Here is a 27,429-nt window from a genome sequence, read left to right as displayed (position 1 = left end):
AGAAAAGCAGCAGCAGCTGCCACTTCTGCAGCCACTTTACAACAGCTCCATGCTTCTATTTTGGCTTTAAAAAACAAAATCAGCTCCTCCATTTAAGACATGCACACACGTTAGAAGTCTATTTTGCTCAAGAAAGCTGGGTGTAGTATGCAAATAAATGTGGTAGTACAACATAATGGGGGGGATTTAAACTCCTCAGCTTCAACTGCTATCAGACATCAGTCACCTTCCAGCTCCTCATATCTTTTTATCCCACTCATCCAACGCTCATGTCATGAAAATAAAAACATAGCTTTCCAAAGAAAAAGTCTTGTGGGGAATAATGGGAACAGAATCCTGGCAATAATTCTGGCTACATTTCCACAAACCTACAGTTGTCTGCAGAAGTGTATGTGCAATTATTAACCAGCCCATAGTTGCTCCAGTCACCACTCCAAAACCATCACCACCAGGGATCCAATGCATATGGGAAAGCGGTCCAGAGGGAAGGGGGGAAATCTTAGTTTCATAGTTGGTAGGGTAGGAAGGGACCTGAGCAGATCATAGAATCAATGAGTCGGAAGGGACCTAGACAGATCATCGAGTCCGACCCCCTGCCATAGGCAGGAAGGAGCACTGGGGGTGGGAGGGGTCATAAGACCCCAGCCAGGGGCCTACCAGTCTCCTCTTGAAGATTTCCAGGGAAGGTGAGAGCACCACCTCTCTGGGAAGCCTATTCTAGGCTCTGGCCACCCTTAGAGTGAAGTAGTTCTTCCTAATATCTAACCTAAACCTATCTACCCTCAGCTTGTGGCCATTGTTCCTGGTGACTCCAAGGGGGGCCCTGGTGAACAGACTTTCCCTGAGTCCCTGCTGGTGGCCCCTGATAAGGTTGTAGGCAGCCACAAGATCCCCCCTCAGTCTCCTCTTGCAGAGACTGAAGAGATTCAGGTCCCTCAGCCTCTCCTCATAAGGCTGGCCATGGAGGCCTTCAACCATATGACTGGCCCTCCTCTGGACCTTCTCCAGGTTCCCCACGTCCTTCTTGAAGCACAGCGCCCAGAACTGGACACAGTACTGCAGCTGTGGCCTGACCAGCGCCGCATAGAGGGGGAGCAAGACCTCTCTGGACCTGTTAGTGATGCCCCTGTTGATGCATGACAGGGTGTGGTTGGCTCTGCCTATTGCTTCATCACATTGGCGACACATATTCATCCTGGAGTCAATCCTGACTCCAAGATCCCTCTCTGCCTCTGTGCTGCCGAGAGGGTCAGCCCCTAACCTATAACCATAATGCTGGTTCCCTCTCCCCAGGTGCAGCACTCTGCACTTGTCCTTGTTGAATCGCATCCTGTTCAGATCCACCCACTTCTCCAACCTATCCAGTTGGATCATCAAATCCAACCCCCTGCCATGGCAGGAAAGAGCACTGGGGTCAAACGACCCCAGCAAAGTGTTCATCTAGCCTCCTCTTAAAGACCCCCAGGGTAGGAGCCAGCACCACTTCTCTTGGAAGTTGGTTTCAGATCCTAGCCGCCCTGACAGTGAAGTAATGCCTCTTGATGTCTAGTCTAAATCTACCTTCTGCCAGCTTGTGACCATTATTTCTAATCACTCCTAGTAGTGTTCAGGGGAATAGGGACTTCCCCAGCGCCTGCTGGTCCCCTCTGACTAGTATGTAACAGGCCACTAGATCCCACCCCCCCTTAGCCTTCTCTTGTGGAGGCCGAATAGTTTCAGGTCCCATAGCCTCTCCCCACAGGGCCTGCCCTGCTGCCCCCGATCATGCAAGTGGCCCTCCTCTGGACCCTCTCTATGTTGTCCACATCCTACCTGAAGTGCAGTGCTCAGAACTGGATTCAGTACTCCAGCTGCAGCCTGACAAGTGTCCCACAGAGGGAGAGTATCACACCTCCTTCGACCTGCTTGAGATGCATCTGAGGATGCATGACAAGGTATGGTTGGCCTTCCTGACTGCATCCCCACACTGCCGGCCCATGTTCATCTTAGCATCAACGATTACTCCAAGATCTTTTTCTGCCTCTGCACTGACAAGAAGGGAGTTCCCCAGCCTGTAGGTATGCTGCTGGTTCTTCCTCCCCAGGTGCAGCACCTCGCACTTGTCCATGTTGAATCCCATCCTATTGTCATCCGCCCACCCCTGTAACCCGTCTAGGTCCGATTGCAGCCTATTCCTCCCTTCTAGCATGCCCACATTCCCCCATATCTTAGTGTCCTCAGCAAATTTGAACAGCGTGCTTTTTACCCCCTCATCCAAGTCACTGATGAAGATGTTGAACAGAGCGGGCATAAGGACCGAGCCCTGCGGAACCCCACTGCCCACATCCCTCTAGGTCGAAAATGACCCGTCCACCACCACTCTCTGGGTGCAGCCCTCCAGCCAGTCGGCAATCTATTTGACTGTGTAGGTGTTGACGCCACAGTCCCCCAGTTTTTTAATGAGAACAGGGTGAGAGACAGTGTCAAAGGCCTTCCAAAAGTCCAGGAAGACTACGTCCACTTCTACCCCTGCATCTAAGGATTTGGTGACCTGGTCATAGAAGGCCACCAGGTTGGTCTGACAGGACCTGCCTCTAATGAACCCGTGTTGGTTGCCCCTAAGCATAATCTCCCCTGCTGCCCCTCGTGGACATGTGCCAGAATAATTCTCTCAAAAACCTTGCCCAGGTTTGAGGTAAGACTAACTGGCCTATAGTTTCCCAGGTCCTCCTTCCTCCTTTTTTCAAGATGGAAACCACGCTGGCCCTCTTCCAGTCCTCTGGCACGACATCAGAGCACCACAAGTGCTTGTAAAGCTGTGCCAGGGGTCCCGCAATGACCTCAGCTAATTCCCTCAGCACTCTGGGGTGATGATTGTCCGGACCAGCTGATTTAAATACATCCAGTCCCTCCAGAAGTTCCCTAACTTGTTCCTCACTAACCCTTGGCCTAGGTACGCCTCCCCTAGGGCCTGCGGGGGTGGGGCTGATCCAGTCCCTGCTCAGGAAAATGGAGACAATATTACTTACTATGATATTTCCAAAGTCGTCCAGTTTAAAGAAATCCTACGGAAAGGAAATTCCAAAATGGAACAAAAAAAATAAAATTTATTTTCTTTCTGTTTGACACAGAGACCAGGATTTAGACAGTAACTAATTGTGCATTTTGTTTTCTTCTCTTGACACGTGACACATTTTGGCAACCATAAACACAGGCAAGAAGAGGATGCCGGGTCAACCTATGCACCAAGTGTAAGATGACAAAAGGATGATGCTTACTGACTTCAAGTGCATCCAAGTAGAGAAGAACAAAAAGAGGAAAGAGAATTATCTAAGCATAATTCTCTTGAATAGGTTATGTGAAACACATTAAGCAGCTATTACACATTACCCATCAGCTGCCAGAACCAATATTCTAACCTGCATTTAACTTTAAGTCTTCAAAACATACATTTCATTGCCACTGTAAAACTGCTCAGGACATAGTTTTCCTTTTTCCTTAGTTTAAATGTCCAGCCAAAGAGCTTACAAGCCAGAGAAGGAGGGTCAGCTGAGGCCCCCAGAGCGAGTAGAGAAACTATCATCTATCAATAGGCAGAGCGGCCTTTCCTGCTGAAACGATTTTCCATTGAACAAATCTGGCCAGAGCTTATAAAAACAAGGTTATTACAGATTTCTCCATGTTGATCCCAACGAATCTACAAGCAACCAGTACAGCCCCAAACCACCAGATTTAATCAGAACTTTTTTAGATGGGACTGCAACTGTTATGAGCAATGCACACAACCCTATTCTTGCAAAGACCTATGAAATAAGGGTTGAATAGGGACTCTCAGACCAGACTCCCACATATACACACATTTTCAAGCCCAAAGAATTTGAGGAACAGCCACTCCTTAATAGCAAACAACCACGTCCATGAAAACAGGGCAGTTAATCAACTAATGCCAACAGATAACAAGAGTAACAAGTTTCTCAACACAAAAGCCATGTATTTCTCCAATCTAAGATGAAATGACCTTTCCTGCATATACAGCTCTGGCATAACCCCTGCACAGATTTTTAGAATAAAGTGGCTTTTTGAGATGCTACTAATTGTGACAAATTTTTAGGTAATTCTATGTCTGGGACAAAATTCTATTAATGGTAGTTGATAAAGCACAAAAGCTGCGTCCATCAAGTAAAGCTGCTCCAGAAAAAATTCATACAGAAGCAACTATTCTGTTTCAACTTCCTCCTGTTCAGAAGCCTGTGCCGCCCTGGTTCTCAAGTCACTGTTCAATTTGAAATATATGTGCAGTAGCATAGTTATATCAATCACTGTAAGAGTCACAGTGCTCAACAGTCTGACATTGGCTAATAAAAAAGATGAACTGATGGAATGAAAGGAAAGGAATAACAAGATTTATTTAGTCTATTCCAAGAGTCAGACTTCCAGTACCATCCAGTAGGCATCTCAAAACACACATCATGTCTGCCCACAATGTGAAGCACACATTTCAAAACAATACAGTATGGATGCAGTAATTCCCAAGGGAAACAGCCTCACTGTTTAATTAGGCAGCATATACCTGTTACTTATAGTATCTGGGATGCTATGCGCAAGGCAGAAAAGCAAAACCCAAAATAACTTCCAAGAGTAGACATGCTGCAACTCTCCCGCCGTTAGCAACTGTCAAAAATTACCATAGTTTTAAGAAAGTGCAATGGAGAGCTTTTAACAAAGTATAAGCAGGTTAGCCCAGACCATAAATTTTCTCTGCCAAATCCACACAGAGTAATTTGCAAACCACTCACAAAACCTCATAAATGAAAGGGGTAGCTGTGAGGAGGTGTCACAACCAGGCCATAATAGATCAGAGGCAGACGTGAGAGAAAACAGAGAGAGAAAGAGATGAGGAAACTGTGGGTTAGAGAGGATGGGTCAGACACAGTTACTTCCCTCAGGTGGCTTGTATATCTTAACGCCTGCTCCTTCTGTCAAAACAAATTGGGAGTGGTTCTTGACACAAGTGTTCCTAAGTTTCAAGAACTGATGATGATTTATATCTAGTGGGGTTTCTAAATGTGTATTTTTCAAGCATACGGCTTTTCAATTTCCCTAAACAATGGTAAGAAATATGTATTTAACCTTCTACAGCATGGAAGACATAAAAATCTTGAATGCAGCAGTACCCCCAACATCCTTGAAATACCAACTCAAAAACTACTGTGTATTTTTTCCAGACCTTGCAAATGGTTTGAACTTCAAAGATGTTGGGATGCTTTCAGAATTTTTTCTCTTTTGGGGAGAAATGTGTGAAGGATAAAATTAATAACCTTAGGTTTGTGAGAAGGTGGTATGCTTCTTGTTTTTTTTTTGGACAGTGAGGCCTATTTAACAACTGAAAAGTAGCACCACTCAGAAAACTGGGTTGGTTCTCACAGCTGGAAGAAAGACCCACTGGGGAATCTGGGTTTTCATTGAATGTTTACACTGAAGTTTAATACCAGAGAAACCGAAATGAAAATATAACTACCATGAAAGGTACGTTATGTCTGGATCATGTAAGCCCCAATCTGATCCAAGTTTGTAATGATGCAAGGCCAAACCACTCTACAACTGAATAGGCATTGCATAAACTCATTTTCATCTGTGAAGACTCCAATCCATCACAGAAGCTGGAGGATTCTTACAGCAGTATAATGAGCCAGTGGCTATTCTTATTCATTTGACAGAATCCTAGGTGACACTGCTTAAAGCATAAGTAGTAAAGTGGCACTTAAAATAAGTTTTGGGATTCCCTGGGGATTTTGGATGAAGTGCTTCATCTGCCTGCATTTCTACAATCCATTCAATATATGCCCTTGAGAGGAAGAATATATACACTGTCACTCCCAGCTGAACTGATGCCAGCTCAACACTTTTCTTCCATTTTCCTACTGAGTACATCTTTATGTGAGATATTAAAATCTGAAAATGAATATTTCCCATGTAGCTCCAAAAATTTCTCTTCTGGGAATGGTTAACTGGCATAATAATTAGCACAACTGATGCTCAGCAGAATCTACCCAAAAGGAGTCCATTATTTTCTGAATACTTCTGTTCCCTAAAAATATATATAGATTCATGTCACCTCATTCCCCCTCTCCCCCATTTACCTGAGAGTTTAATTGTGATCATCTCTAGTTATATTACAAAAGACATTTGTACCTTTTATTTTACACGCTCAGGAAAGGCTTCAAGTAATCAGAGCATGTATTGCCCTTAAAAAGGCTGGGCTTATTCTCCCCTCTTACTTTTTGCTCCTGCTCCGTCTCTCAAGAATGAACCTCCAGGAGCTAGGGACCCCCATGGCTGGCTATATCCCTGTCCACTAAATGTGGATACGCATTTTTTCTGTAGTTTCCATAGTCTGAAAAGTTAACAGAAACCCCTGTTAGGTTCTATAAAAATGGCAGAAGTGGTGCTGGGCTCAAAAGCTGGATAAGTTCCATTAATTCCAAGAGTAATGGAGTAGCTGGTGCGTGCATCCTTGAACCACATCGCAAAGTGAATCAAAGGGGAAGTAGCCACCGAATTCTAGAAGCATGGCTGCTGGGTACAGCAGGGACTCTCAACCAAGGTAACACAATAGCCATGGATGCCATGAGATCATTTTATGACATTGTTCAATATCTAAGCACCTACATACGATTCACAATATAATATTGTGAATCGTATGTAGGTACGTAGATAGATATTCCTAGTGTCTAAATCATTTTGACCTGCTATGGTCTTTTTGACTTTTTTGCACCAAAAGGACTGCTCTGTTACTTTCCCATAGTCAAGAAACCAGTAAAAGCTAAGAATTGGCATATTCTGAAGGGTGCCTTAAGTCTAAAAGAGTTGAGAAGCACTCTGCTATGGAGACTTGAGCACAATCCTATCCTTGCTAAATAGACGGCTAATTCACCCACCTCTTGACATGCTGGATTTTGGAAAAGATGTGGCAGCAACCCTGAAATATTTCTGAGGAAACCCACACAGTCTGCAATGTGCTCAGGTGTTTTTGTGCATTTTACCAGTTTTTCCAAACACTCCCTGTCTTCCTGCCCATGGGAAATAGGGTTTGGACAACACTATCAAGGCTGGGTTGCCAAGATGGTGCCTGTACTTCCTTTCCACCAAAACTGGGCTTCCTAGTCCAGTTTGGCTCCATTACCAGCAGAGGAGAAAGCATGCTGCCAGGAAAGGTCATGCTCTTTCAACAAGGCATTTTATAGTGAGAAGTATGAATAATTAAGCAAGAGAGATCTTCCTTTCACCTTTCACTTTTTCACCTTTTTCTTCTCCCTGAAAAAGCTGCTTTCAAGCATCAAGTACCAGAAGTAAAACAGAAGGAAAACAATTTCCCCAAAATCTAATGGTGTCCTGAGACATAAGCAGTAATTAGGCAGACAAATTAAGCTACACTATTAATCAGCTTCATCGAAAGAATCTTTGCAGCAGGGAGAGCTGCTGGAGATTTGATTGCCACTTCGCAGACACAAGGTTCTTACCCTGGAAGGGTGTGGGGAGTGGAAAATACCTTGGTGGAGTGGACATTCCTCTGCAGCCAATCGCTGGCAGGTCTAGTGTCAATGCCAACCTACAAACAGTCTGCTGTTCTACTGTAATGGATCTATAGACCATAGTGTGATAAAGAACATTAGATATTACTTTTGGTCTCAGGAAGTTGAACTCAAGTGTCACTCTGAACAATGGTGCACCAGAAACAGCCACAGCTGGAGAGAACCAGCATACACAATAGCTATCTTTAAGAGCCATCATTCAAAGGACAGAGACTAATCACTGGTAACAATTAGGTGTATATATTATGCACACACATACACACAAACCCACCCACCAGATGCACTGTTCCCAGCTCTGCACCATTTCTAAACATTCATCAAAACTGGTTACCAGTATCAAAACTGGAATTAAGTCATAGTTTTAGAAATGCCTGGACCACTACTGACCAACTTTTGAAATGTTCAGACAGTACTCATTACCCAGTCCCTACAACCTCTCAACACACTTACACAGCATCTATATACCCACCCAAACCAGCATGACGGGATTGAGACGTTAGAATAGTCTGTGAAAGGTGAAACAGGCTCAGTTGGCCTTCTTTCCCTCACCCCCATCTGCTAAAATAATCAGCAATGAACCAGGCAGTGCTGACACTTGAAGCATCTTCATTAAGCAAAAAAATTAATGGACACCCAGGTAGATGAGCTGTACCTCAGGGCCCTTTTCAGGCTTACAATATTTACATTCAGTTCAGTGTTCAAAAGTTGCATCTTCATAACCGTGAGGACAAGAAATATTTTTTTGTCCATACAAAAGCTTAACTTCAGCAGAATCTAAATATGCTGTGGAAGTCTCACAAATCCATCCAGCAGGTTTGATCCAGCATACAGCAACACCTGTCTTCAAAGAAAAAAACCCAACAACAATGAAAAGGCCAAAAACCCCTTTTAAATCACCAGCTTATACTTATAAAAATCCAAAGGTTTCCTTCTGAACAGAATTTTTTCAAGTTCTCGTGACAGTTTTTTTAATCTTCCGTTTTATGAGAATTTGCACAAAAGTCATTAAGCCACTTGGAGTTACGCTGATGTAAAAACCACTCTCAAAAAGCTTGTTCAACCTTCTCTAACCGGATAACTGCTTTCTTTTCAATCTTAAAGCTACCCCATGCACACACTGGCACTAACTATTGTGCAAGTTTGAAAAATGGATTATAAAATAAAATTAGACATGAATGAAAATATAATAGCCTGTTTTATTTCATTAAAAAATAATAATAATGATGTAAGCACACTATTTCTGATACAGTTCAACCCTCCAAGGGGACTGATTTCATCATGATTGCAGTAATCCCTTCTGGCCAATTTAATGAATGGCACCGTTACCTCAAAATTCATTTTTGTCAGTCTTTAATAACAACTGCAGACAGAAGAAAGCTTTGAATATTAAAAAAGCATTACAGATCAGTATAATTCCATTTTAACTTTCCATAAACACATCATTATTACCTACCCACAGTCAACTTAAGTAATGCAATGGAGCCAGACTCTGTACAAAAAACGCACATACAAAAATCTATCCAATTTACCATTATGGTTTCTGTGTCTTCTAAATATACTTCCCCTACAGCTTAACTGGAGCAACCTTCCCTAAGGCAAAACTCAGCCCTAACAGATGGGCCTTGCACAGTGCCCTTGAAGGTCACAAACTATTTCACTCGGATCAACAGGAGCACATTTCAGAGCCACAGACCCTCCACTGAGAATGCCCAGCCTTCAATCCCCAGATGCTCCCATATTGCACCAGTAAGCAGAACAGTCCCCGCTGATTTAGACTAGCACAAAGAAAGAAGTTCCACAGACTTATAAAAGAAAATGCCACCTTAAATAACCGCAAATTTGAAGCAGTACAGATTGGAGATATGTGATTACTGCAGCAAACAGTGCTAGTGTTTCATTCCATGTTAGATGTACTTCTGATGAATCCTCAAGAGCAGCTTCATCAGAGTACATAGAGATAATCCAGTCTGAAGGTGACTGGACATGACTGATGAGAGCAACCAACTTCTTGGTTAGAGGTAAGTTAGCACTACTACTCTTCATCAATATGCAGGAAACTGGGGACAGTGAATCTTACTGCGTGGGTACAGTACAGAACAATGACCAAAAAGGCTGTGCCAGGCTCTCTAAAAACTTCCATAGGTTTGCACACCTTGTCTAGTCTGGACAGAGCTTCAGCCACATTGCTATCATTTATTCCCTCCCAGCAGACAGCATCCTCACAATCACTTAAAGACAGACAGGCTTGGAACAGCATGTCATTCGCATTTGTTTCACTAGTTCCCTGATAGCCTCATACACCCTTTAAGAAAAGGTTACAGACAACAATCTGTGCGAGAAAACTCTGAAAGAGATGAGCAACTGTCTAAAACAGCTTTTTGTTTCAGTATCAGGCTGGCATGGTGCAGTTCAGATCCAAGGCAGAATGCTGTAGGACCCAGCCATTGCCACCTCCCTACTGCCCAGCTGCAGGGAGGCACAAGCCATGCAAGTTTCTCCCACCCTCCCCTCCCCTAGCTTGATGGCTTTGCAGACTGGATGCAGACCATGAGAGATTGGTTGCTGACCACTGGTCTAAAATCATCACTAGAAAAAAAAACAGAACTGAAGAACAGTCCCAATCATGCAGCTCAGTATGGCAATTAAAAAGAGAGAGAGAGACTTGTGCCAGTTGAATTTCCTGGTAACTACCAAGCCAGTTTATTAATTCAACTAAGAAAAAAAGCAAGGAGCAATGAATTTTAAACCCTACAATTGCATTCCCACATACAGGGGCATGCACTTGCAGTGAGAGAGACAGTAGCAGCACAAATTTGTACCACTACTTGTCACCACGTGTATGTCCCTGCACACGCGCTTTGGTAGGGCAAATCGCCCCACTTCAGGGAAATGGCTCTTTCACTGCTCCTCCTGGCATGCTGAAAGAGTGTGGGGAGACAATGAAAGGAGGGGAGATCTGTTCTGGTCAGCAGCCAGAGCATCTCCCAGGAGGACAAAGCCACCATGTCTGCTGGCGCATACTCCTCTCACATGCACCGCACCGCTTTTTCATGGTTTTTTTGCTACCAGTATTTCCCAGTAGCAAAATCCACAACACAGGGCACCTCTTAAGGTTCCAGGTGTGGAGTCTGTGGCACCACGAAGAGGTCTGCAGTGCCACAAGCCGCACATGCCTGCACATCTGGATGCGGCCTACAGGCTTTTCCTAATATTACATTACTTTTCAAGGGGAAACAATGGAAAAATTTTAAATTGCCAGTGAACTAGCTCAACATACATTATCACCAGGCCTACCCTTTTCAAATCTTCATGAGGCCACCAGTTCAAAGAGTTTATATGCACCAAGTCCTGTGGACTTTACAAAGACTCCATACAAGCCTGTCCATGAAAAAAGATCCTTTCAAAATCTGAAAGTGATTAATTCTCAGTTCCTTCTTTTGATCATAAGCATTTCTATTAGGACAGATCAGACCTGAATCAAACAAAGTTATAATCTTATGTGGCGTGACTCAGTCTTCATAGCTACTGATTCAACCACTCCAATCAATTCCATCCGAGTCACCACTTGCTGTCTCATTCAGGAATAAGAATTGTAGATGAACCCTGCCTAGAATGGAAAGGGGAGCAAAGCTGTTCCTACTCCTACTTGACTCTCAGAAGTTCCAAAGATGGAAGATTTGCATCAAAGCTTTGTTCCAAGTATATGGAAGCAGAGGAAGACAGAAATAAAAAAAATCAGATAAATGTTACTACAAATATTATTATTCCTATTTCAAGAATACAAAGTAGATTTTAATGCTAGAAGTAAAACACGAACATACTAATGCACAATAAAACACAATGCTTATAGATACTACAGCCGCCTATCCAAATAGGAGTTTTACTGGACCTTTCCCAATGCTCTTCAAATATCAGTTAAATCAATTCAAAGGTAAGGAGAATAAAACCAGGTAAATGGACAGATGAGGCTGTAGGAGTAAATTTAGTCAGGCTTCTGGCCTACTTGACTACAAAAACAGACAGAGATCAGAAGTGCTGATTCTGTTTATTTCAGTTATACGTTTTGAAATAAGAAATCCGGCATGTCTTATTACCCCGTACACAGATGTCCAATTAAGTAAACTTGTTTTAGTTTCTCCAAGGTCATATTTTTCCTCTCTCTTTATCTGTCTTAAGTATAAAAATGCTTGAGAACTTAGAGAGGAGGAGGAAGATTCCTTTGAAACAGACAAGTGGGTGATTCCCCTTGCTGTATGAAATCCTCCCTGTGATCACACTATAGCCCTAAATAAAGAAAAGCTGGCTCCGTCAGTTCTGATTCAACCACAACGCGAAGTTTGATTTCTTCCACAATTTGGTGCCATGACTCGGATAGAGATGCCCGGAGTGATCAGTCGGGACACAGACATCCCTTCACTGAAGCCCTGGTGCCAAACCAAAGGTAAGAGACCTTTTGAAATCTCTACTGGGGCTTTTCAGTGAGAGGCTGTCTCTGTGTCTTCCTGATTTACTGCTTGAGGCTCACCCTACCCAAACTTTTTTTTCTGTCAGAAATGTCAGACCCACTGTGTAAGTAGTAACTGTAAGTAGGAAGAGTTAAGGTTAAAGACACTGTGTTGCTGTTGTCAATGAAAGTATTTCCTCGTGTGAATTGAGTTAAGTTCTGTAAAGAACTATGAGGTCTCTCTGAAGCCAGGAGTGAAAGCCTTGTGCAGCCGCCCCAAAGACAACAGATTTGTTCTATGTGGTCTTCGAAAGCAAGGGTGCAAGGTGGAAACTCTTAGAGTGTGAGAGTTTTCCACGATAAGCATTGACCAAGGCTGAGACTAAAGAAATGCTCTTGAACCTTGTGCCTCAACATACAAATTCCCTTGTGTGAATTGAGAGTATGAACTGAGAAATATGAGCCACTGACCAGGTCTGAGACTAAGGTTGGGTTCAGCTGCCCCAAGGCTGTCTGGAAGGGCAGTTTTGAATGCAAGGGGGCCCAACTGGAACCTCGTGACCCAGTGGACAGGTTTACCCTTTCCCCACCCTCATAAATGAGCCATGTCTAACCATGAGTAATTGCATTGTGTGCTGTTATTGCAGTGGAGTCTTGTCTTTGGACATCAGCCACAGCATCTCTGTGCCGCTAGCAAATCTCACAACCTGACTGGACACCCTCAATAAGCCATTCCTGTGTGAAAGACCTGTATGAATTGAGTTTAAAGATATGGGGAGCAGAGAGTCTAAAGACATACCAGCTCCACCAAAAGGGACTCCAGCATAGTACATGTACACACACTATGGCCATAAAAGTTGTAAGCTTCTAGACAAATGGAATTGGTATACCAGAGATGATTTTGGCCGGCAGTTTCCCCTGGAGGGAACATTTGATTCAAGTAAAATTGTTAATTTCCACAAAGACCTTGAGTTAAGAGGTAGTAATATACCACAGACTCAGTTGGACACATTTTTTGATTGGTATGAAGAAGCTTTCAAAAGATGTCAAGAATCTCAAGTTCGGAGTCTTAAGGACTCCCAAGAGAAACTAAAATCTCAGATAAAGGAATTAAAACAGAAAAGTGCACGAAGGGGGCCCCCCCCATCAATAGCACCAAAACAACTTTATCCACAAATAACTGAGAATGAATCTGCAAAAGATATAATTGATTTTCTTAATGTGCCACCCTCATATCAGTCCCAGGCATAATCTGAACCTAAAGAAGTCCAAAGTAACCAAATAGGCTCTTCCGGCACGACTAGCCCACCTCACCAGGAAACTATCACTCAACAACCGTCACCTGCCCCCGGAGCATGCCCACGTCCACTGGAGGCATAGCATCTGTCTCCTGAAATCTCAACCCCCTCCTCTTGTTTAAGGTCTGGTACCCAGTATGGTCTAGCCCCTTCTTTAAAAATCTAAAAAGGCTCAGCTTATGCCTTTATGCCAACTTCCAGGGCAAGGTCCAAATGGAGAAACTACAATCACAGTCCCTGTTCCCTGGACCCCAGGAGATCTCCTAAACCTTGTTAAACAATTTCCCAACATCAGAGGAACCCCAAAAATTTAGAGGTGAATTAGACACTGTAATCCATTGTTATAATCCAACATGGGCAGATTTGAACCAATTAATGAGAAGTGTTTTGCCCTCCGAGTCCGCAACCACTTCATCGCACAGGCTTACTCAAGACCCTGGAATAGGAGACCACTTAGCAGATGCCCGAAGACGCCTCCTTGAGGCTGTGCTTAAAATTTGTCCCAGGAAAACTGACTGGGCCAAAACACATAATTGTAAACAACATAAAGGAGAATCCACAGCAGACTACATGGACCACTTGAAACTAGTATTTGAAAGACATTCTGGTATTGAAAATGCAGCTGAAACTGCGCCAGAAGCAGTTGCTTCCGCTTTTGTCCATGGACTTCTTTCTGAAGTCCAGAAACAGTTGTGCACAATTGCTGCAGGCTGGCAGACTAAGCCACTTGCAGAACTAGTCACCATTGCAAATCATTGTACAACCTGCCAGGAAAAGAAAAAGGAATCCATGGAAACTAAGCTAATATCATTACAATTACAGACTTTAGGCAGGGGCAGAAACCGAGGTTTCCATCAAGGACAGTTCAGAGGCAGGGGACGTGGTTGTGGGATGGGACAAGGAAGATTTCAGTCCCAAAATAATGACAGTTGTCATTATTGTGGCCAACCAGGACACTGGAAGGCTCAATGTCCTCACCGGCCTGGCCAGCTGGGGATGACGTTTAACCCGCCACCACCTCCTCTCACTCAATTCCCTGTCCCGAATTAGGGAGCCTCCTGTTAGGCCAGCCTGAGAAATAGTAACATCATCACAGCCCCGCTTCTCCCACTTAATCAAGATGATCCCTTCGTTTCCTGCATGATAAATGGCATCTCTACAAAATGTTTAGTGGACATGGGTGCAAGCCGCTCTACTCTTTGAGCTGAAGAATTTTCCACAACTCCCCTCTCCTCTGCTGTTGTAAACGCTGTAGAAATTTCAAATCAAATAGTTCCTCATCCTGTTTCCCAACCATTACATGTTTCTCTTAGTCCTGCTTCTGATCAATATGCCTTTCTCCTTAGTCCTTGTTCTCCTGTTAATTTATTAGGCAAAGATTTGCTTTGTAAACTTGGCCGTACTATCTATTGCTCTCCTAATGGTGTTTATTTAGATGTCCCCTGTGATAATGAGATAGCAGTACTTGCTGCTTTAGCTAGCTCACCTCCTGAGCCTGAGTTCCCTGATCTTTCCATGTTGAAAGAAGAAATCATAAAAGCTGTCCCTCTGTTTCTCTGGTCCCAGCATGCTATTGAAGTAGGACAAATCCATACTGCCCAGTCTGTAAAAATTAGATTAAACCCAGCTAAGCCTTTACCCAAAGCTGCTCAATACCCTTTACGTCCAGAAGCTGAAGAAGGGATACACCCTGTTTTAACTGCCCTTGTAAAGCAAGATATCATTGTCCCAACTAAGAGCCCTTGTAATACGCCTGCTTTTCCTGTAAAAAAACTGGAAAGAATACCTATCGCTTTGTACAAGACCTTCATGTGGTAAATTCTGCAGTTTTACCTACTTTTCCTGTTGTACCAAATCCAGCTACTATCTTGTCCTATATTCCTCCTAATGCTTGTTATTTTACTGTTGTTGACTTGTGTTCTGCATTTTTCTCTATTCCTATACACCCTAATAGCCAGTTTCTCTTTGCATTTACCTATCAAGGACTTCAGTATACCTGGACGCGATTGCCCCAGGGCAATCTTGAATCCCCTTCTCTTTTTTCTCAAATTCTGAAAAAAGATCCAGATGACACAATAGTTAAAGAAAATTCTGTGCTTGTGCAATATGTTGATGATTTGCTCTTGGCATCTACCTCCCTTGAAGCCTGTAAAACTGATTCTTTAACTCTCTTCACCTCTCTTGCCCTAAAAGGCCATAAGGCATCTAAAGAAAAGCTACAACTTTGTCTTCCTCGTGTCCACTATTTAGGTCATATTTCTGCTGGAGAATGACTGCTTTCCTCTTCCAGAATAGAAGTTATTCTTAAAATCCCTAGACCAACTACTGTGTCCCAAATGCGTACCTTCCCAGGCATGGGCTACTGCCGTCAGTGGATACTCGGCTATGCCTCTATAGTCAAGTCGTTGCAAAATCTGACTCTTGTTGATACCCCTGAGCCTTTACCCTGGACTTCAGAGATCAAAGCCGCTTTTGCCTCTATTAAACAAGCTCTGTCGCCAGCTCCTGCCTTAGGCCTTGCCAATTATACTAAACCTTTTATTCTCTTTTATCATGAAAAAGACAGATTTGCACTTGCAGTACTTACTCAGACACATGGAGACAAGCACCATCCCATTGCTTATTATAGCTCTGCTCTTGACCCAGTTACAGCACGGAGACATGGAGGAAATCCGGCTGCAACTGCAGCCGCCGTCACTGTTAAACTTTCCTCCACCTTTGTATTACGTTCTCCTCTTACTGTTGCTGTCCCACATGCTGTAGCAGCCCTTTTACTAAAAACAAAAACCCAACACCTTTCAATGCTAGATTAACTAAGTATGAAATCTTGCTTCTCTGCTGGAAATGTCACCCTAACTAGATGCCCTGTTTTAAACCCTGCTTCCCTGTTACCTACCCCTTCAGACGGTGAACCCCATGATTGCATTTTTTTTACTGCTCACCTAACAATGCCCTGCATCTAAAGGACAACCCCTCGCAAAATGCAGATCTAGTATTCTATGTTGATGGATCGTGTCAAAGAAACTCAACAGGTTCCCCTGTTGCAGAATATGCAGTATGTTCCCAATATAATGTTATAGAAAGCCATCGCTTACCTAATGTGTATTCAGCTCAAGCTGCCAAGCTTGTGGCCCTCACCAGGGCTTACACCCTAGCCTCTGGTGCCTCTGTTAATATTTATACTAATTCTTGCTATGCTTTTGGTACTGTACACGATTATGGTCAACTTCGGAAACAAAGAGGCTTCCTCATTTCAGGAGGTGCCAAGATTAGTAATGGCCCATACGTAAATGCCTTATTAAATGCTTTACAATTACCTTCTGCTGTTGGCCATTATTAAATGCCAAGCTCACCAGAAACCATATGATGATGTTACATGTGGGATTGCTCTGGCAGATTCCACTGCCAAAGCTGTGGCTATTTCCACTCCTCAGGCTATGCCTGTGTTTTTCTCTATGCCAGCTGACCAACCTCCATTGGCAAATCTTTACAACATTGCCCTCCTCCAAGATCAGGCTCCAGAACCAGAGAAACATACATGGAGACCAGCTAGGTGTTTGTTACACCCTGACTATTTGCCGTGCTCCCGGGACGGCCACCTCGTGGTCCCAATGGTCCTTCTTCCTCATCTTGCTCACATACACCATGGCATGGCACATGTGAGCAAAGGAGGGATGATAGAAGCTGTTAAGCTTGATTGGTTTTCCTCCAACTTTTCCATCTGTGACTCAACAGTACTGCCACACCTGTCCTATTTGCCAAGCCCGTAATGTGGGAAAGACTGTAAAAACAAAGAAGGCAGCACATCCCCCACCCTGGGGACCATTTGTAAATTTACAATTACATTTTATTCAAATGCAGAAACATTGTTCTTATGAATATGTTCTTGTTATTGTATGTATGTTTTCTGGATGGGTAGAAGCCTACCCATGTGCAAAAGCTGACACCATCACTGTAAGCAAAAAATTGCTCAGAGACTTTATTCCAAGGTTTGGTATTCCTTTATCCCTAAACTCTGATCGAGGAACTCATTTTACTGGACAGATAATGAAAGAAATCTGCAAAGTCCTGCAGATCCAACAGAACTTTCATTGCCCATACCATCCACAGGCCTCAGAGCAAGTGGAATGCCAAAATGGCATTCTGAAAAATAAACTGGCCAAAATTTGTGCTGAGACTCACCTAAAATGGCCAGATGCACTTCCCATAGCCCTTAGGAGTACAAGATCTACTGCCAACCAAAAGACTGGGCTTAGCCCACATGAAATTCTAATGGGAAGACCCATGAGGCTCCCCGCCTTGCCACCTGTTGCCTCCCACTTTTGCGATATACACTCACTTGATGATACTATTCTGGACTATTGTAAGGCACTAATGAAGTGTGTTAAGGCTTTTCATTCACAGGTACAGGCAGCTCTCCCCAAAGAACCAGATGAGCCATGCCATTCTATCCTGCCTAGAGATTGGGTCCATATAAAAGTCCATCAACAAAAGTTATCTTTGGAACCTCGCTGAAAAGGCCCATTCCAGGTACTCCTGACCACCAACACTGCAATAAAGTGTCAAGGACTCCGAACATGGATCCATGCTTCACATGGTAAGAAAACATCAGCCCCGTTAGACCCAGAGTCTCCCACATCAATCCTGTAATCAGCCTCCACAGACTGGTAGTGAGCCTAGCACCTGCCAGCAGAGCTCAAGACCAGTAGTGAGCCAAGCGCCTACTGGCAAAGAGAGTTTGCCACTACAGAGCGAAGAGAATGTGCCCCAACAACATCACTATGCCCTTCGGGAAAGGAAAAAGGCCTCTACCTAGTTCCTGGTTCCTGAGGTGGAGTTGGTTAGTAGTGATTTGTCTAGTTCTCAGTATTTCTTTTTAGGCCATCTTATATGAACTTGAATCATCAGTTATAAAAAAAACTCTGTAAACCAAACTACACTTCCGCACCCACAAAGAAGATCATTTTATGAAAATATGTTCTTGTCTTTAGTTAATCAAATTGGGATAGATTTAAATGTCTCTCATTGTTGGATATGTAGTCATGTCCTTATCATGGAAATGAAACTTGGCAGAACGTAAGTTGCAACCAGTCTGACTATGTATGATTAGCTTATGCCACCCCTGGAAAGTTCTGTTGGACCTGTAATAGATCTCGTGTTGTAGTAGAAGTCAGTAAGTGCAAGGTAAAATATAAGATAAATGGTGCCTGGTTTTCTAATGGTTCCTGGATATCTAACTACTCCCCTGCAGGTCAATTTTCAGGCTATTATTCACAATGGATGATGTCCCTACGCTATAGTACAGGTAGATATACTGCACCAGCTGGTCACTATTTGTGTGTAGAAATAAGGCCTATAAAAACCTTCCCTCCAGTTGGAGAGGAATGTGCTATGTCTCCGCAGCATATCCTGCCTTTACTATTAGATCTCACCTGAAGGAATAATTCTCAATGTTTGCAGAATTACAGAAAATCAAAGATTTTGGGGTATAATGTTCCTCAGCTATGGCACAGGCTTAGCTATGTCCGAGATAAAGAAAGTTGCAGCATCTCTGGAAAAAACTGCTAATCCTACTGCTGATAATTTTGATAAAAGAAATACAGAAATGAAGGAAATAAGGCAAATGACATTGCAAAACCGACTTGCGTTAGATTATATACTAGCCAGCAAAGGAGTCATCTGCGCTTTAATAGGTAAAAAATGTTGTACTTATATTCCCGATAATTCAGAAAAAATCCAGGATTTAAGTAAACATATTCGAAAAGAAGCAGCTAAATTGCATAAGTCAGATAGTTGGAATTTGAATTCTTACTTTAGCTCTATTTTCAGTTCCTTAGGCTCTACCATCATTCATAGTTCATTGATATTGTTTGTTGTTTTTATTGGAGTATGCCTAGTGTTATGATAAGCAAATAAGGAATAGCCCATCAACCAAAAACAAAGTATAAAATGTCTTTGTTGAAACAGCAGAAAGTAAAGAGAAAGAAAAACTAGAAGTTGAATGGCTATAAATATCTAACTTGTTAAAAAAAATAATTAGGGAATGTAGGAGTAAATTTAGTTGGCTTCTGGCCTACTTGACTAGAAAAACAGACAGAGACCAGAAGTGCAGATACTGCTTATTTCAGTTATATGTTTTGAGATAAGAAATTCGGCATGTCTTATTACCTTGTGCACAGATGTCCAATTAAGTAAACTTGTTTTAGTTTCTCCAAGGTCATATTTTTTTTCTCTCTTTATCTGTCTTAAGTCTAAAAATGCTTGAAAACTTGGAGGAGGATTCCTTTGAAACAGACAAGTGGGTGATTCCCCTGGCTGTATGAAACCCTTCCTTTGATCACAGTATAGCCCTAAATAAAGAGAAGCTGGCTCTGTCAGTTCTGATTCAACCACAACGTGAAGTTTAATTTATTCCACATTAGTAACTGCACATGTGCAGAGACACGGAAGTATAACTATGTAATTTCTCCTTTCAGGATTGTCCAGTTTCCTCCAAAAAAAAATCACACTTCCCCCAGAGGCCAAGAATGTTCCCCAAAATCATGGAACTGACCAGATATCCTGGGTCCAGAATTACCACATTACTCATGAAGGTAAGCATAAGGCCTCAAACTCGTTCACTCAATGTCAAGTATAATGGCATGGATCAGCATTTTTATATGAACTGCATCTCACTTCTCTTTTTAGTAGGTGACTAAAGTGTTAATACCAGATTCTAGATATAATTTAGAGATTACTATAACAGATTCAGATAACCACACACAGTATAAGCAATCAAATTCTTTCAATGAATCCACAAAGAGAGTCACCCACCAATAATTACAACAAGCAACAAATTTCAAAGACATGTAACAGGTCTTTCTAACATTAGAGTTGCTTGGTTTTTAAACAAACTTTTTTCCAGTACCAAGTAGGCCGAAAGACATTCTGAAAACAAAACAAAAAAAACCAGATTTCCCTTTAAAAAAAAATTCTGTACCATGCCTTAGTTCCTAATCTGAAAGGAAAATGCAAGATGCTTTCACAAATAGCTTCCAAAGAATCAGTGCCAATGTAATTTCCATCAAAATTCCTGAATTATAAACAAGAGCCTATTTAGCCAAATGTCTATTATTATTTGCTGGTTTTATTTATTTATTTATTTATTGGTCTAAAATTAGAGAGAGATCTATATCTATATAGATATCCATCTATATCTATACCTATACATCTATATCTATAGAGGCCCATTATCTTAACCACCCTGCTGTGGGTGCAAAATAGATGATCTTTACTTCTTGAGTAGGATGTGTAATTTCCACAAAGATACCAAAGAAAAGCTCTCACACATTCTGCAATCAGGTCACATTAATGCATCACAAAAATACAGACTATTAGTATCTTCTGCCTTCTTTTTTGTATTTCAGATTGCATTTCTGCTTTGTAAACATTACTGTAATTCACATACCTCCACAAAGTGAATTTACAAGATGATTCAGTTTTACAACTGACAGTTTAAAAAGCAGGAAAAAGGGGTAATCAGTGTCACTAAACCTTTAGAGATCCAATGATAAACTGAAAAAAGTAAAAATCAACAGACATCAGAGATCAGGGTAGCTCTTTAAAGTCAGATTTAAAAAAAATTAAAGTAGGATTCCTAATTTTTATTTCCAGTTCTACCAGTGTGGGACCAGGTAGATCCAGCATCTCCCAGGACCTCCATCTGTAAAAAGAATTCTTACTAACTCCAAAAGGATGCAGTGAGGCTTTATGTGGGAAAAGAGTTTAAGGATCATACTGAAAACCATTAGATAAAAGTAAAGAATTGCTTTAAAATATCATACAAATAAAATACAATTTCTCCTCCTAAAACCATATTAAGTGTAATGAAGTTAGGAATGCTACATTTTTAAACTATTTTTCCATTGAAACATTTTGTGTTCATTCAAATTGCAGATTCAATATGCATTCTTTTACCTAGTCCCTCCACAGATTATTCAATCCAAATAATTCTCCAAGTAAAAATTTACTTCTAACAAATTTAATCTAATATTTACAAGAAAACTAGCAAACTTAAGAAATTTTATGTAATTCCTGAAATGCAATGTTTACAAGCAGCCTTCAAGAATGGTTTTTACTATTTGTAAGGATACCTCACTACTGCAGAATTACCATAGGTCAGAGGACGAAGCTTTTTGACAGATGTGCTGTTAGCCACACACCCTCCTTAAGTGCCACACCAATCCCCTTCCCTTGCCTGATCTTCTGTCCCACTTTCTGCTCCCTGTCCGATTTGCTGCCCTGCTTCCCTGAACCTGTTACATCTGCTGCTTTGCTTTGCTTTCCTGCCCTAACTGCCACGGGTTGCTGTCCCCTCTCCAACCTGATGCATGCCATGCACAGAGGGTGCCCATGCCTTAAGCAATTGGTCCAGATACCTGGGGCTATGGACAAACATCTCTCTCAAGGGCTTTGAAGAGGTAAGGAGAGCTGCCACTTTGAAGCATGCATCAGCTGTTACAATACATATTGCTACAGAACAGGCAAGTTAGCCAACTCATTGCAACCCTGTCAGTTACAGACTTGTAACACACTTGCTACACTTGTCTCATTACAGAAGCAAGCATTAACAATTACATGTTAATGGCTTATATCTGTAGCCTTTAATACTGACATAATTGTTACATGGGTCTACACACTGGGTTAGCCAGCATGGGTGTGAACTGGCCGCACTACCAAGTTATAGCCAAAGCCAAGTTACTGAAACCAGTAAAGCCCCGTACTCACCTGTTAGCATGTTGTATTTCTGGAGAAACATTCAGTGATTCTTAGCCCTACAATAAGATAAACTGCTGTATTTTTTTCCAGTTAATCATGGGAGAACTTCTTTTTCCTTCCAGAAATTCTACAGAAATTGTATGGAAGCACCAAAAGATTGTCAACTAAGCCTCTGTCTTTATTACAGAATTGATGCATTAGCAGCTGCAAATGAAAGAGCTACCTGCTCTGTCTTACAGCCCTAAATGCAACAGCTAGCCTAAACTGAGAGCATCAAGCTCAGGTCAGGGATCTTTGAATAGAAGGGAGTTCTGAAACAACTTCCCAAGAATGAAAAGTGAAGACATGTCCTAAGCAATTACTTTCTAGCTGCCTATACATTCTTTAAGAAGGGTATCGGTTTAGCTATTTGACAACTGAGATCAGCAAGTATGTACCTTCTCAAAATTAGTAGCAATGAAAAAAGGGAATCAACCATCAAAAAATACTCTGAAGTGAGACAAATTCTTTTAGGTAATAAGTTATTAATGCCTTCTTTTTTTGGCGGGGGGGAGGGGGAAGAAATGCAGTCGGGCCTCAAAAGTACATTCAGGGAACTCTCTATTCCCAGAAATAAACGTTAAAAATATTTTTTAAAATAAGAAATAAAACACATTTTGAGCCATAGTCAGCCTGTTTCAAAGTGCCTGCATTCTACAGAGTAATTTTCACAACTCTTAATACACCCAGGATCTGCTGTTCTTTTCTGTGATTTTGCCAAGATCCATAAAAATGTCAGTGTTGGCAGAAACACGCGAGTCACCTATATAATAATTTAGGCACATACTGCTTCTGGAAGAAAGATTCAGTTAAATATGAGAACGTTAAATATTTAAAATTTTAGATCTTTCATTCTCAATCTATAGCAAATTAATTCACTATTTCGGTACTTTTTGTAATTGTGATCAATACTAATGAATTTCACGACTAAGAACTTCAACACCAGCCTACTCCGTTCCACCACATCCTCCTTTTCTTTAGTTCTCCAAAAGAAAAGCAGGGGGCGGGGGAGGGAGTGCCACTCAGAGTATGATCTGAGCATTACCAAACCTACTTATAGAAAGCATGACGGACTATGCATCATCAAGAATGCCCTTCCATTTAGCCACTTCTGCTCAACTTAAGGGCCGTTAATTTGAGCACCCCAGTACATACTGTGTAAGATGTTATCTCCAAAAGAACCAGAATTCAACCCATTTAGGGATTCATGGGTGAAAGCCTTAACCTTTAAGTACTAACTTGATTCCTGAGCAAAGCTTAAGTTCACACAGCATAACATAACATACTTCTCTTTGTGAAACACCATTTAATAAGCAAAATGCTGTATCTGCTGGAGTTGCAATTATTGAAAAGAGAAGGTGAAACCCCATGTAGATTTCACTTTAATAATATAATCTGGAGGCAAGCACATGCTGTGGTAAGGCATGGATACAAAAAAACATTTTGCAACTTTTACCAAGAATAAATGGTAAAAGAGCACTCTAATTATGAAAACTACTATTACCAGCCCAAAAATCCAAAGGAAGTCAAAACCAAAACAGAAGTTATGCTGTGCTTGGGAAAGTGTACTTTCTGTAGAGCACTTCACAGGCATCACAGAACAGGACAGTCCCTGCCACACCTTGCCTCTGGGGCCCCTACTCCTGTGACTGAATCTGCAAAAAAGCAACAAGGGTGCTATGAGTGGGTGCAGAAAACTGCACGCAGACTTAGATGCACGGCCATCTCAGAACATGGAAAGACACAAAAAAAAGAAATAGCAAGAAAGTTAGGGTTCCTCATGAGTCCCAGCAGATAACAGGTAAATTGTTTAAGAGAAACGCTGCCATTTTTTTCTGTTGCTCTCCTATCCTAACTCAACTACTTCTCTGGGCTGAGCCCCACAGGTTAGTGAGTTCCCTTCTTCTGGTCTAATATTTCAAGGACTAAGCCACCTGAATATATGATTCAATTTAGATGAGAAGAAAAAATGCGTACTCACAACTGCCGTTCTTTACAAGTTTATGGCACATCTGGCAGTAAGACTTTTTCTTTAGGATGCAGGATTTCATAAAAAGTCTTATCTTTCACTTAAGAACTGTTTCTAAGCCTTAGAGTTACAGAGAAAAAGTTGAAAATCTGACCAACATGAAAGTTCAACCCAAAGAAAGAAATAATAATAATAAAATATCTGTTCTTTATAAAAGTGTAATGATTTTTAGATCAAGTCACTTGATTTAAAAACCATTTGGGGCACTTGTTACACAGCTCATGAACATTTGCGGCTGCGCATCAAAGCCTCCTATAAACATCTGCATTAACATCCCAGAAAACTAACAAATTCTGAGTAGTGAAAAACACAGCTTCACTTTATTTTCAAAATACATCTTAGAACCCAACTATGAAAAAATCCCAATATAGGTTGTGTACTTTACCAGTTTAAACTACACGGACAATGGTTAAAGTAAACTCTACATTACACATGAAATGAACTGCTCATTTACAAAACTTTATATAAATGGGTAAGAACTTTTTTAGTGTATGGAACCCAATTATTTTTCTGCGTAGATCCAATTATATACACAATATAGTCAGATATAAAATTGAGGAATGGTTTTCTAAAGGTAACAGCTACATTTATTCTTAACCCACACTAGAGTTAAGGGGGGAAAACAATCAGAAGGAACAAAATTGCCTACATACTTTTTAGTGAGAGAAAAGATGTGGAAAGGTTTTTCCATGTAATGGAAGGCAGCATATGCTGGAGCAAGTAAATTAAAATTCTCCAAGCAAAGTGTTACAGCCAGGTTGCTACTTCCTCTCTGTAGGACCTAGCCATTTATACTGAAGCTGACAGAACGCATCAAAATAAACTCAGTTTAACATTTAACATTTCACCTTCGACTATTACAACACACTCGTTGCATTGTAATAGGAAGTATAACTTCAGAGATAAGTTAACTTAAAAAATAAACAAAACACCAGACACAACAGCACCCTGGGAAGAACTATGAAACTTTACAATGCAAATATCCACCTTCTATTAAGCTACGCTTATAAAAACCTCCTATAGGTACCAGACTGAAGGGCTACCAAAACATAAATAAATCCAGGGGGCTGCATTTCAAGAACTTCACTACACTTGATCCGAGCCCAGAAGAGGCCAAGAAACCCCAAACCCAACCCAACCCATCCACCCCTCGGGGGAAAAAAAAAAGCACAACACTTAGGACCAAGTAGATTTTTACATCTGTAGAAATCAGTAACTGTCCTGCTTAGGGTCATGAAACCCAGCCAGTGACAAAATCATTTACAGGAGGCCCTTCGTCCCCACAGAAGCCGGAGGGACAAGAGACTTTTACATACTTCTCTTGGCAATTCTCAACCCTGTGTATGGAGGGAGGACACAACGAGACACCACGAAGTGCCCCGGGATGCCTGCAGACCCTTTCTGGGGTGCCACACAGCATACACCCACCCTTAGGTGGGCAGACACGAACCCCACCAGAGAGCTGCCCCGGCCCCTTTTCTCGATGGCCGATCAAGGTGGTGGCGGTTTTGGGGGGGGGGGGCGGGGGGAGAACCTGTGGCTGCCGGGCAGGGCGGTCCCTCGGCGGCACCCACCTGTCCTCCGAGTCCATGCGGCTGAGCGGCTCCCCGTCCGACGACATCTCCAGGCTGCCGCGGCGGCCGCCCGACGTGGCGCTGCAGCTGCTGCTGCCGCCGCCGCCCGTACCGTAGCCCTCGTCCGCGCCGCTCGACACGCTACTGCTGCTGCTGCTACTGCTGCCGGCCCCGCAGCCCCCCGCGCCGCCGCGGCCCGGCCCTGCCGCCTGCCCGCCCCGCGGGCCCTTGGGCTCGTCCTTGGCGTCCGCCTCGCTGCTGCCGCCGGGGCTGAGCGAGCGCGTCTCGTCGCTGCAGCAGCCGCTGCTACTGCCCGCCAGGCTGCTCCTCTCCTCCTCCTCGCCGCCCTCCTCCTCCTCGTCCTCCTCCTCCTCGTCGCCCGCCTGGCTCGCGCTGCCCGGGCTGCGTTCCGACATGCTCTCCGCCTCGCCGCCTAGCAGCAGCAGTGCCGCCCGCGGGCCCGCCCCGACCCCGGCCCCGCCGCCGGCCTCCACCCCGGCCTCCTCCTCGGCCGCCTGGCCGAGCAGCGGCCCCTCCAGCTCCGCCATGTCGCTGCGAGCGGCCGCCATGGCGCCTCCGAGCCGGCGTGCGTGCGTGTCCCCGCCCGTGCGCGTGCGTGCGTGTGTGTGCGCGCGCGCGTGTCTGTCCGCCCGCTACCGCCGCGCCGGGCAGCTGCAGAGGGGAGGGGCCGCCGCACGCGCTACGGAGCGCGCCCGGGGACAAAATGGAGCCGTTGGAGCTTGCTGGGGAGGGGGGGGGGGGGTGCGCCCAGCGCCAGAAGGCGAGAACGAGGCTGCGCGTGAGACGGGCTGTTCCAAGTGCGAACGGGGATGGGGCAGGAGTAGGTGGAGCGCTGCATTGCATATACATGGGAGGAAGGTTGCACGGCTCCCGGCTTCCTGCCGTGGACTCCCCCGTGTCCCTGAGCTACTCACGTGGTGGCCCGTGCGCCTGTGGAGCAGGTGGGGGTCGCCACCTCACCCTGGGGTGCCTCCCCACGTGGCATGGGGAGGCTTCCACACGGGGAAACCCCCCATACTTACCTGGTAGGGGAATACCATAACCAGGAAGGTGGTTTTCCTAGTTGTCGGGGGAAACCACTTTCTTGGCAGGAGATTATGCAGTGGGAAGATCTTGGCTACATGCCGACTCCTCCCTCACGTGCTCCTGCAGCTATACCCCCGGGGGCAGGTGAAACTTCGGGGCATCTGAACCCCAAGCTGTCCAGCCTGCACAGAGGATGCCTGTCAAAGGATTGGGAAACAGCTGAAGCCCCAGGTGGGGGTGGAGCAGGGCCACATTTGGTTCTTGAATGACTCACAGATTTGGACTTGATTTGGCTTAGAACATGAAATTTTTTCCTCAAAAAGCAAAGTGTTAAGCACAGGCAGCCCCCTCCTGGCCCGTTCAGTGCAGGGATTCCCCTGTGTGAAATCCTTGCAAAGCATCTGTGTGCACACCTTGCTGTGTGGCACCTGGCACAGCCTGGCCAGGCACCGCAGGGTGAGGCTGCTCTGTTGTGGCCTCTATCAGTTCTTTGCCACAGAAGAATCACCCTCTTGTTTTTCCGCCATCAGGAACAGAGTGAAAGCTGCAGGCTGGAGTTGCTGAGAGGTGCCCTGAACCTAATGAGGGTGTCTTGTGCGGAAATGGTTGAGAACCATTGGGCCCATTGGTTCCTTGACTGGGTCACCAAGGCAGCCAATGCTAACATGCT

At 43.5% G+C, this 27,429-nt stretch overlaps 1 protein-coding gene across 2 annotated transcripts in view; it reads right to left on the bottom strand.

Annotated features, from left to right (window-relative positions):
- The window catches only part of AEBP2 (AE binding protein 2), a 79,015-nt gene extending 52,648 nt beyond the window's left edge, over nucleotides 1-26,367 (bottom strand). Inside the window, exon 1 of one of the 2 annotated variants that reach the window (XM_090043565.1) lies at nucleotides 25,713-26,367. In XM_090043565.1, coding sequence (XP_089899691.1) covers nucleotides 25,713-26,281 — 569 coding nt within the window. In that variant the 5' untranslated portion in view covers nucleotides 26,282-26,367. The remainder of the gene's footprint in view (nucleotides 1-25,712) is intronic. The other variant, XM_090043566.1, reaches the window with a different exon arrangement.
- Between the last annotated feature and the right edge of the window lie 1,062 nt (nucleotides 26,368-27,429).

The sequence above is a fragment of the Crocodylus siamensis genome, chromosome 4 (genome assembly GCF_052110815.1).
Source record: "Crocodylus siamensis isolate JL-2025a chromosome 4, ASM5211081v1, whole genome shotgun sequence".
Classification (NCBI taxonomy): domain Eukaryota; kingdom Metazoa; phylum Chordata; order Crocodylia; family Crocodylidae; genus Crocodylus; species Crocodylus siamensis.
The sequence above is the reverse complement of the archived record's forward strand: the minus strand, read 5'-3'. Positions and strand labels throughout refer to the sequence as shown.